The 12,425-nt window shown below is 41.9% G+C and overlaps 1 protein-coding gene across 8 annotated transcripts in view; it reads right to left on the bottom strand.

Annotated features, from left to right (window-relative positions):
• The window catches only part of LOC144691642 (nipped-B-like protein), a 564,605-nt gene that overhangs the window by 210,887 nt on the left and 341,293 nt on the right, over positions 1-12,425 (bottom strand). For all 8 annotated transcript variants that reach the window (XM_078559979.1, XM_078559947.1, XM_078559954.1 and 5 more), the window contains 6 exons: positions 11,998-12,232; positions 11,100-11,138; positions 9,850-9,998; positions 6,233-6,313; positions 4,045-4,145; positions 2,905-3,046 (listed from right to left, as the gene is read on the bottom strand). In XM_078559979.1, the coding sequence (XP_078416105.1) occupies positions 2,905-3,046; positions 4,045-4,145; positions 6,233-6,313; positions 9,850-9,998; positions 11,100-11,138; positions 11,998-12,232 (747 nt within the window). The remainder of the gene's footprint in view (positions 1-2,904; positions 3,047-4,044; positions 4,146-6,232; positions 6,314-9,849; positions 9,999-11,099; positions 11,139-11,997; positions 12,233-12,425) is intronic.

Raw genomic sequence — 12,425 nt, 5'->3', positions numbered from 1 at the left:
AGACAGCACCTTCCAAACCCACGACCACTACGATCTAGAAGGACAAGGGCAGCAGATACATGGGATACCACCACCTGGAAGTTCCCCTCCAAGTCACTCACCATCCTGACTTGGAAATATATCGCCGTTCCTTTACTGTAATTGGGTCAAAATCCTGGAACTCCTTCCCTAACAGCACTGTGGGTGTACCTACACCACATGGGCTGCAGTGGTTCAAGGCGGCAGATCACCACCACCTTCCCAAGGGCAATCAGGGATGGGCAATAAATGCTGGCCCAGCCAGTGATACCCACATCCCATGAATGAATAAAACAAAATGGAAGGACTACAGAGCTTTGATCTGATCCGTTGGTTAGGAGGTCACTTAACTTTGCCTATTACATGCTGTTTGGCATGCAAGTGTTGTAGCTTCACCAAGTTGACACCTCATTTTTAAGTATGCCTGGTGCTACTCCTGGCATGTCCTCCTGCACTCTTCATTGAACCAGGGTTGATCTAACGGCTTGATGGTAATGGTAGAGTGCGGTTAATGGTCTGCCATGATGTCACAGTCTGTGGTTGGATACAATTCTGTTGCTACTGATGGCCCAAAGCACCCCATGCATGCCTAGTTTTGAGTTGCTAGATTTGTTCGAAATCTATCCCATTTAGTGGCACACAGCACGATGAAGGGTATCTTGTGCACCAGTGACTGCACACTGGTCACTCTTACCAATATTGCTGTGGACCATGTCATACACCATTTGCTACTCCTCAGATACTGAAGCAATCTGTGTCCATATGCAGCAAGACCCATGCAACATTCAGGCTTGGGCTGATAAGTGTCAGGTAACATTTGCAATACACAAGTGCCAGGCAATGACCATCTCCAACAAGAGAGAACCTAACCATCTAACCATCTCCCCATGACATTCAAATGGCATTACCATCACTGAATCCTCCATCAACTTCTTAAGGGTTACCACTGACCAGAAAGTATACTGGACCAGCCACATAAATACTGTGACTACAAGTGCAGGTCAGAGGCTAGGAATTCTGCAGCAAGTAACTCACCTCCTGACTCTCCAAAAGCTGTCCACCATCTACAAGACACAAGTCAGGAGTGCGAAGAAAAAAAATCTCCACTTGCCTGGATGAGGGCAGGTCCATCAACCCTCAGGCAGCTCGACACAAGCCAGGACAAAGCAGCCTGCTTAATAGCCCATTCTGAGCTTATATAAGAAACTTAGATCTCAGCTGGAGTATTGTGTACAGTTCTGGACAGGGATGAGAAACTTGAGTAATGAAGATAGATTGGAGAGGTTGGGACTGTTCTCAGGGAGAAGGCGGCTAAGAGGAGAATTGATCAAGGTGTTCAAAATCATGAGGGAGCTGGATAGAGTAGATAGGGAGAAACTGTTCCTGCTTGGCAAGGGATCAAGGACGAGGGAGCACAGATTTAAAGTGATTTGCAAAAGAAGCAAATGTGATGTGAGAAAAAAGTTTTTCACACAGAGTGATTCGAGTCTGGAATGCATGGCCTGGAAGTCTGGTGGAGGCAGGTTCAACTGAGGCATTCAAGAGGGCATTAGATGATTATTTGAAAAGAAACAATGTGCTAGAGTATGGGAAAGAAGCAGGAGAATGGCACTAAATCATGATGCTCATTTGGAGAGCTGTTGCAGGCATGATGGGCCGAATGGCCTCCTTCTGCACCATAACAATTCTGAGATTCTGTGATACTTGGATAGTTAGAGCTGTACTATCACTACTCTATAGTTTTTGCAACCCTCTACTTCGGTGCAAATTTATCCCTCTATATGTTTTCCCACTAGTCAGTGGCCTATAGAATACACCCAGTACTCTAATGACACTTCAAATCTTTTTAAAACCCTAAGCAAATAGATTCTGTCCTTGACCCTCCAGTACATCCTCTTTCTACTAATATTCTCCCCTTAATCAATACTGTCAACTCTCCTCCTTTCTTTCCTTCCTTCTTCTCTATCCTGAACACCAAGAATACTTAGCGCCCTGTCCTGCCCTTTTCTTAACCAGGTCACCATTAACACCACAACATCACATTCCCATTAAATGTGCCTACAGCTCACTAACATTCTTTATTAACACTCCGTGTGTTCGTATGCATTAACCTAACTTAAACCTAACAATATTGCCTCAGTCTGAACCTACTTAGTAGCTTACAATTTCTCAATCTAATGCTATGTTTCTCCCAATCTCTCATTTTGCTTATCCCTTCTAGTGCTAATCCTGATACCCATCACCCCGCCAAATTTTAAACCTTCCACAATAGCACTAGCAAAACAGCGAGGATATTAGTCCTGATCTTGTTCAGGTGCAATCCATCCTGCCTGTACTGGACCCACTTGCTCCAGGACTTGTCCCAGTGTGTCAGAAATCTAAAGCACTCCCTCTTCCACCATCTCTGCATCCATTCATTCATCTACTCTATCCTTCTATTTCTATACTCACTAGCATGTGTTGCCAGAATAATCCAGAGATTAAAACCTTTGAGGTACTGCTTCTTGGTCTCTTCCTTAGCTTTTTAAAATCCACCTGCAGAATCTCGTCCCTCATTCCATGCATGTCATTAGTATGACTGGGCCACACCTCTGCCTATTCACCAACGCCCACCACATATCCCCCGCAACTCCAAACCCATGTGGATGCTCTGTAGCTGCTCAGTTAGCTAGCACCAGTAAGATAATTTTTCATCCTGGATTCTTGTCTGCAGCTACTCAAATGGTTGACATTTTACTTAACTATAGGATCTCCTATCACTATTATTTTTCCAATCTTTCTATTCTCTGTACACTTAAGCCACCCATGATACCGTGAACTTGGATCTGGCCGCACACCCCATCAGAATGATCACTCTCATTAGTATTAAGCCTATGGGCTTCCTACCTTCTTGTCTCCATCCTCATCAACAGTGTTGGAATCCTTCTCTGCAGCTGGGAGATGTACAACACATTGTATCAGCTGCAAGACTAAGGCCGTCACCATCTGAATAAAGAGTGGCTCTCCGTCCATATCACTGCTGTTTAATCTGTTAAATAAAACATGAACAGACATCAGGGCTCATGTCACTGACATCACTAATGCATTTAAGATTCTCCTCCCTTAGTTAAAACTGCAACATACACCTCCTGGGGCACTTAAAAATTGTATTTTTCTGTGGCATAATGGATTAGACAGCATCCTTTCACCTTTGGAAATTTGAGTTTAAATCTCCCATGGCTGCTAGTTGCAAAGAACCTACATGAAATGAGTATGGGTCTTCTCTATTGGCCCCAAGTACAAACTTGCTCTGAATAAAGATTAAACAAACAACATAAAGCAAAGGCCACAGGATGGCTGTGTGGGAAGGGAAGGAAATCGTACATTAGAACACAAGAACTTAAGAAATGGGAGGAGACAATTCAGCCCTTTGAGCCCGCTACACCATTCAATGAGATCATGGCTGATCTTCTATTTCAACACCATTTTCCTGCACTATTCCCATATCCCCTGATGCTTTTAATATGTAGAAATCTATCGATCTCAGTCTTGAACATACTCAATGACTGAACTTCCAAAGCCCTCTGGGGCAGAGAATTCCAAAGATTCACCACTCTCTGAATGAAGAAACTTCTCTTCTCAGTCCTAAATGGCCTGCCCTTATTGTGAGACTGTCCCCCCTTGGTTCTAGACATCCCAGCCAGAGGAAACATCCTTCCTGCATCTACCCTGTCGAGCCCTGTAAGAATTTTGTATGTTTCAACAAGACCACCTCTCATTCTTCTAAGCTCCAGAGCCCAGTCTATTTAATTGTTCCTCACAGGGCAATCCCTCCATCCCAGGAATTAATTTAGTGGACCTTCATTGCATTGCCTCTATGGCGTGTATCTTTCCTTAGGTAAGGGGACCAAAACTGCACGCAATACTCCAGATGTGGTCTCACCAAGGCTCTATACAATTACAATAAGATATCTTTACTCCTATGCTCAAATCCTCTTGCCATGAAAGCCAACATACAGCAATTACACAAAGAGTGAATCGCGTTACCTGAAATTTCTTAGACTCCTCTTACTTGTTGGGAGTTTTGCAAGTGAAGCAAACATCTCTTCTAATATCAACTGTCTGTGCTTCTCATACCTTGAGAATACCTGTCAAATGTTTCAAAAAAATATTCTTCAGCTGATTGATGGATTTTACAAATAAAGCATAAGAACCACTTATGACACTAAACACAGAAATAGCCACTCTGGTATGCCTACTCGGCTGTCGCATACCTTGTTACAGGGCAGACCAGTCAGCACTGTAGGAATATCAGCTGTTTGTGCATGCTAGCTATACATTTCAGGGCTGAACACCATTAGTGGTGAATTTCTTTCGGATTAAACATAAAAGACTCGTATTTATAAAGCACCTTTTACGACTACCAGGCGTCTCCAAGCGCTTTACAGTTTAAGTATTTTTGTAGTGTTTTCCCTGGTGTAAAGTAGAAAATGTGGCAACCAATTTGTGCATAGTGATCTCCAACAAACAGCATTATAACAATGTTGATTGAAGGATAAATATTGACCAGGACTTCGTCAAAAGCATGCCCTGTATTAGGAACTAGAGTTAGTTTTAAATAAGTTATATTTGTATTGGTGGGTTTTAGGAATAAGCTATAGCTTTCAGTTTAAGTTTCAGATTTAAGTTTAAGTTTAATTGATATGTTTTATGTATGTGTTAAGAAAGGGGAGACCTGGGTTTTGGTCACTTTAGAATGCTGCCTGTAAGTTTGTGGGTTTGTTTGTATACCTCCATTTTAATAAGGTTTTACAACCCTTGAAGTGAAGAGCGGTGTTTCAAGGGAGGTTAGTGGACTAGGTAAGTTAAAACAAAGTAGGAGAAACTGTGTTGTTGCCTAGCAACAGGGGCCCACAGAGAAAGAGTGAAACAGAAAAGCAGTTTGAGCTCAGTTGGTAGGAGCATTCCACAGAAACTGCCAGAGCAGCCAGGAAGGGAGCTGCAGGGAGCAGGTCCCAAAGAAAAAAGTCCCAAAAACCAGGGGGTTGGGCAGAAGATGGTCCCAGGAAGATAGTAAAGTCAAGGAAAAGAATAGGAACCTGAATCAGTCTTGTTCAGTGGAACTGAAAGTGAGGATCAGAGGTAAAGGCTCCAAGTTAAAAGACAAAGGTGCAGGGAGCAGAATCAAGGCAAAGTGAGCTTGCAAGAAACCAGGAGATCCAAGGTGACAGCCAAAGGATGGTGACTCCTTACTATGGGCCTGTGAAGCAGTGGTGTTCTGTTGACATGGCCGAGTATCTGAGAGAGTGCATGCAAGGCAAAGCTTGAATGCATGCGGTGGTCTGGGGGCGGGGGGTGGGGATTGGAGGAAGAACATCAGAAGAAGAGGTTGGAACCCTGGAGGTGGATCCTTGTTGAAGGCATCCAAGTAAAAGCGTAGCTTGGGAGAAAATGCCAAGGTGAGTTCTTCGAGAGTGGAGGTTGGAAACCCTTGTGTGAAAGACTGAGCAGTGAGACCAGTTGGTGTGACAAGCGCCAGAGGTGGGGGTGGGGGCTGGGGGCGAGGAGGGGTTGACTAGAGATCCATAGCATATACTTTGGGTGGCACCTGTCACTTGGTTCCAGAGTGTGGTGTGTCCGGCCACAGGTCGCCTATTGATTTAAATGGGCTGTATACTGACTGTGAATATTAGAGTATAAGATAGATTTTTTAACTTGTGTTATCCTTACCAATCTGTATGTATCTGTAAAGGTATTGCTGTGGGTGAAGGAGTAGTGTAATGTAATTTGTTTTTTCTGTTTAAGAAACATTTTATTATTTTGTTAGAAGTTCATCAGCTGACTCTGTTCAGTAGTCACCCTCCACATCTCCAAACAAAAAATAACAAGGTTAGGATCTATCAAGCCAGGTACCACCCTGGGATCTGGCTTGTCTAGTAGTAACATCAGGATCATAACACTTGGCACTTTTCACGTTCAGCTCAGAGGACAGAAGGGAACTCCAAAAGACAGTGCCCCCCGACAGTACAGCATTCCCTCAGTGCTGCACTGGAGTGCCTTGATTTGCGTACTCAAGTCTTGGAGTGGGGCTTGAACGAGGAACCTTCTGACTGAGCGAGTGCGATTAACTGAGACATGACTGAACAGAATTACTGCAAATTGCGTCAGATTTATTCATCTGCAGATGTACTAAACACACAAACCATGACTGAATATTTCCAATAACTGCACTTACAGCCGTCACTAGCTTGATGCCGCACAGCTGCAACTCACTAACGTTTTCCACAAAAAAGGGTGTAATTCCCATGGAAGAAACCTGGATATCAGAAAAAAAGACAGTCAATACATCATTCCAGGAAGGCAGGCAGGAGAGGGGGTATGGTATACATGGCTCAAACAAATAGTCTGGCACTTAATATTTATGATGTAATTTTTTGAACAAATGCCCATTCTACTTTATTCTGGTCAGTCACTGGACAGAGTAAATATTATGCACTATAGATGAACAAGAAAAAAATAAAAATTGAAACTAAAGACATATATTAAGTATCAAAATGACTGGAATGCTAAATCATTACTTTGTCTTGTTATTTACCAGGGAAGCTAATAACGTGGCGGATATGGCATTAGAATAAGAGATGAAAAAATCCAATTAAGATACGGGAAGATATTAATACACAATTTAAACTTAAGAGATAAAGCCCTTAGTCAAATGGGTTACATCTGCACATATTAAAAGTTAGGAAGATATAGTAAAGGCACTATATAAAAAAATTCATTACAAAAGGAAATAGTGTCAGTGGACTAGGAATCACATTAGTTGTCTATGTGTAAGGAGAGAGCTAGGACAAGTCCAGAGAATAATAGACCAATTAGTTTAATGTTGGTGGCAGGATAGATAATGTCATCTTGGCTCAAAGATGTAATAGAAAACCATCTAGAAAACTGAAAATATGTATGGACTCAGCGTAGATTCCAAAAGGGAATGTTATGTTTGACCAATCTTATTGAATTCTTTGAGGAAGTAACAGAAAGGGCAGATAAGGGTAATTCTGAAGTAAAAAGTTTTCAAAATAAGGTATCACATATTATGACCTTAGCCATGAGTCGATTATGTGGAGTCAGGGGCAAATAACGATAGCACACTAGCTACAAAACAGAAAACCGAGAATGGGGAGATGGTGCTGAAGGCAGTTACACAGAACATGAATTGATATTGAGACCACTGTTGATCACCATTTACAGACAATGTGGACTCTAATCAGAAGTAGGATTTTAAATCTAATGGAAGATGCTGAATTGAGGGATCTAGTTAATAGGGGAGGATTGCAAGAGAAGACATTAATAAATTTGCAGAAGTATGTGTAAATGTCAAATATTTTCAATATAGATAAGGATGAAAGTGGAGAATAAGCATAGTGGCAATGCATAGTAGAGTGCCGCAGTGATCCATACTGGGGCCTCAGCTATTTTCAATCAAGATTAATGACTTTATTACCCCTGTCTCTTCATCTAAGTTTGATGATGATACCAAGCTAAGTGGAAAAGTAAGCTGTAGGGAGGACACACAGAGGCTGCAGAGATATAGACAGGTTAAGAGAGTGGGCAACAAGATGGCAGATGGAGTATAATGTAGGGAAGTGTGAACCACTTTGCTTGTAAGAATAGAAAAGCAGAATATCTTTTAAAAAGGTGTGAAACTTGCAAGTATTGATGTACAAAGAGACTTAGGTGTGCTTGTACAAGGAACGCAGAAAGTTAGCATGCAGGTGTAGCAAGCAATTAAGTAGACAAACGGCATGTTGGTCTTTATTGTAAGGGGATTGGAATACAAGAATAAGGAAGTATTGCTACAATTGTACAGGGTTTTGGTGAGACCACATCTGGAGAACTGTGTGCAGATTTGGTCTCCACGTTTCATTGCAATGGAGGCAGTACAAAGAAGGCTCACTAAATTGGTCCCTGTGATGAAGGGATTTTCCTGTGATGTGAGGATGAGTAAATTGGGCCGATACTCTCAGCAGTTTAGAAGCATGAGACGCAATCTCATTGAAACCTACAAAATTCTGAAGGGGCTTGATAAGGTAGACGCTGAGAGATTGGTTCCGCTGGTCAGGGAATCTAAAACACAGGGGCACAGTTTCAGGATAAGGGGCCAATCATTTAGGACTGAGATGAGGAGAAATTACTTCACTCAGAGTTGCGAATCTTTGGAGTTCTCTACCCCAGAGGGTTGTGGATGCATCATCATTGAATATATTCAAGGCTGGACTAGGTAGATTTTTTGGTCTTGCAGGAAAGTAAGAGATATGAAGAGTGGGTGGGAAAATGGAGTTGTAGGCCAAGATCAACCATGATCAAATGATGGAGCAGGTTCGATGGGCCATATGGTCTACTCCTGCTCCTATTCGTTCTGTCCTTTTTTCAAGAAGCTTTCTTCATGCTAAAATTTGTCTAAATGGAATACAGGAACAGAGCGATCTGGGGGTGCAGATATACAGATCACAAAGTAAATGGCAGAGGTTATTAAGGCCATTAAAAAAAAACAACCAAAACACTGGGCATCATTTCTAGAAGGTTAGGATTGAAGAACAGAGAAGTTATGTTAAACTTGTAAAGAATCTTAGTTTGACCACATGGTGTTCTGATTCCCATATTGTAAAAAGACGATGGAGAAAGATTTACTACCTTGATACTGGAACTGAAAGTTTAAAATGATCAGGGAAGCTTAAACAAGTTGGGACTCGTTTCGCTAGAAAAGAGAAGACTTAAGGATGGCACAAGAGGTCGTTGAAAGGGTTTGATAGGGTAGAAGTTCAGAAGAAGTTTTCACTTGCGGATGAGAACAAATCTCAGGGTCATAAATATAAAGATAGTCCAATAGTGAATTAAGGAGGGATTCTAACCAGAGACTGGCAAGAATGTGGAACTGTTTCCACAAGGTGTGGTTGAGTTAAATAGTAAAGATGCATTTAAGGCAAAGCTAGGTAAGCATGAGAGAGGAAGGAATAAAAGAGTATGCTGATAGGGTTACATGAAGGAGTGGAAGGAGGTACATCGGACCATAAACACGGGCATGGGCCTGGCAGGCACGGAGTCCAATCTTGTCCTTAGCAAATATCCACACTTACCAGGAGTCACAATGTTAATTAGGAGAAGGAACCTTGACTGATTAACTTCCTTCCTTAACCCAGGGATACTGAAGACAACTGTAGTGCCCTTACTGTTGCCCAAGATGAGAACAGCTAGGACAGAACAGACCCAGAATCAGGCCTGGAACCATCTGATTTTGTACAGGTCAGTGCTGCATAAGGCAGATGTGATGCCTTTACCTACTGCCCATCTGAGCAAGGGGGAGGGTTTTACTTATTTAAACGAATGTGCAAGAAATTCCAATTCATGACCTCCATATATAGTGAGCAGCGACAAGTGGAAAAGTTTTACACACAAATTGTTAAATAATTTTTTTTCTCTCAAATGAAAATCAAAATACATACGATCAAGGGCCATTCAGCCCCTTGACCCTGCTCTGCCATTTAACAAGATCATGGTTGATATGATAGCAACCTGAAATCTGTATACCACCTACCGCCGATAACTTAACACCCCCTTGCTTACCAAGAATCTATCCACCTCTGCCTTAAAATATTCAAGGACTCTGCTTCCACCACCTTTTCAGGGAGAGAGTTCCAAAGACTCTCGACCCTCAGAGAGAAAAAAATTTCACCTTATCTCTGTTTTAAATGGGCAGCCCCTTATCTGCTACAAAGAAAGTTAGCACCCTAAGTTTAGACAGGCCAGTAAATGACTATTGCCATGCTCCAGGCAAGTTGGTTTTCGGTTGCAACATACCTGTAGGATTGTAGTGTCAGTGAGGAGCTGTATCTCCAGCAGCTCTGCTATGTTCGAGACGATATCGCACACTCTGTTGTACAGCATGACGATCACTCTTTGTTTATGGCTGGAGTATTTTGCTCGTTTAGCTTTTGAACTGCCACCCCCTGGAAGGGAAAAACCATTACCTGGCTTACCATCAACACTGCATTTAACAGGTGATGGTTTACAGCAAAACAACTCATAATTACCAGGCCAAATGCCACCCACTAGCCAGAGGATGTCTACACTTCTTCCCAGCATCAACCAAGTTCCACCATCATACAGGGGCACCAATCAATACCAGCAGGTGCAAGGTCATTAGATGATTATTTGAATAGAAACAAGGTGCAGGGGTACGGGGGAAAGGCAGGGCAATGGCACGAGTTCATAATGCTCATTGGAGAGCTGGTGCAGACACAATGGGCCAAATGGATGCCTTCTGTGCCATTAAGATTCTGTGATGTCCCCATCTCACACCAGTTGCTTACAGAACAGATACTAAATTTCTCTGATTCACATCTCTGTCCTTTTGACAGAGGTAAAAGATACTCAGGTAGGGCAACTATAACAACAAAGTACTTCCAGGTTAAATAAATGTAAAAGTAGCTCAGAAACTCATATTATGATACAAAACCAACACACTCAAAGTAGTCATGAAACTAAAAGCACTTAGTTGAAAATGAATGGAGCAAGATCATGTATAAAATGGTTTCCACTTCTAAATTTGTGCCAATGATGGTACTGCAACAATGTGACCTGCTCCCAAAGTAAACTGTGGTCAGAGTATGACTACTGAAATTGCTTAATATCTACAAAGCTGTAAAGGATGGGATCCTGCATTCTCCTCTCCCCAGTGTCAGATTGAGGTAAGAGCAGAAACCTGCATCTGACCTCCGATTACAACACTTTCTTGGGTTGCAATGATCAGATTTCATATTAAAATCACTTGTAGGAATTGTCCAATCTGATGCATAAGAGAAAGGCATGTGGCATGAGTGCTACACAACATAGTAATTGCATCACGTTTCCACAAAATGGGTCATGAAACCATTATCTTTTAAACAAAATGGAGTTGAATTGACAAGTGGGAAGTCCCTGTGGGAAGTACATTTTCCCAGCTCACGTATGGCCACAACCATTCCTCCTGAATGCAGCATTGTTTAAATGATACAATGTGTTTTTCCTCTCTTCAGAGAGCATGTCAGAGAGACTGGTCATTCACTTACTTGAGTGAACGCGATTCTCCTCATGGTGTTTAGATGTCACTGTGAGATAAGCAGATACAAATTATCGATGATATGACATTTTATGACATGGGTGGAATTTAGCACATAATGGCAAAATGTCAGTAAAGTTATTAGCTGAGATACAGGTTTTGTCACAGTATTGTAGATCATCTGTACACAGGAAACCACAGCTTCCAATGCCATTTCTCATTAATCTGACTAACGTGCACTCAGTCTCTGCACCCCACACTTCCTCCTCACTGCCATCAACGTTGCAAACTGAACTTTGATTTTCATATTCACACTACAACATGCCTAAGGTCATGAATCAACTCGTGAGGTAGTCAACAGAAGTATTTAAGCTGTGGCTCAGTGGTAATATTTGTGCCTCTAAATCAGAAGATGTGTTCAAGGCCCAGTAAAGAGACTTGATCATATAATCTAGGTTGAAATTCTCAATGCAGTGCCAAGGGAGCACTGCACTGTTGGAGGTGCTGAAATTTCTACACTACAACAATGAATACACTTTAAAAGTGCTTAAGAGGCTGTAAAGCATTTTGGACATCCTCAGGTTGTGAAAGATGCTCTAAAAATGCAAGTCTTTTCAGTAAGCCTCAGTGTCACCGTTACACATTTGAAGTTTTGAAAACAGAGTAGATCTAAACCTCTGCTTTACTTCAGCTTAGAATCAGAGCCATTCTTAACCGCACACTGGGGTTTGGTTTAAAATCCAAGTGCGGATTTATTTTTAAAAGGTGACAACTCACTATCAATGAAGAATGGAAGCTCAGGTTGCTAATGAATTCTATTCAACTGGAAAGCTCCTGAGACTCCGGAGTGTCCCTTAATATTTGGCTAAGCACTTGCTGAAGTACATATATTAAAAATTAACGCTGACCTGATCCGTGCGGGTCGATTCTGTAGACGGGGTCATACTGTGGGTACAGTGTGTTTTGCAGGTGGAATTTGGTGAACTGGATCACTCTTTCAATCACATCATCAATATACACAGCTTTAGACATGTTAGGTGATGTCATAACATTCAGTGCAGTCAGGCAAGCATCAGCTGATTTCGTCACTCTCTCCAAGATCAGTTCTCTCCACAGCTTCTCCTCATCTTCAGTTTCATTGTCCTGGAAAATAACAAGAATTGCAATGCTAGCCTTTCTTCCAATTGCCTCAGATTTCTACATAATGTTGCTTAATATCTACTACAACCACTATATCTACTGCAGCTCTTGCAACATCACACTCCGGGCATGAGACTAGGCAAGATCATAGGCATGGCGTTGCAAGAGTGAAGATGTAATAAAATGCTTCCTCTTC

This window comes from Cetorhinus maximus, chromosome 2 (genome assembly GCF_964194155.1).
Source record: "Cetorhinus maximus chromosome 2, sCetMax3.hap1.1, whole genome shotgun sequence".
NCBI lineage: Eukaryota > Metazoa > Chordata > Chondrichthyes > Lamniformes > Cetorhinidae > Cetorhinus > Cetorhinus maximus.
Note: the sequence above shows the minus strand (reverse complement) of the source record. Positions and strands in the feature narration are given on the sequence as shown.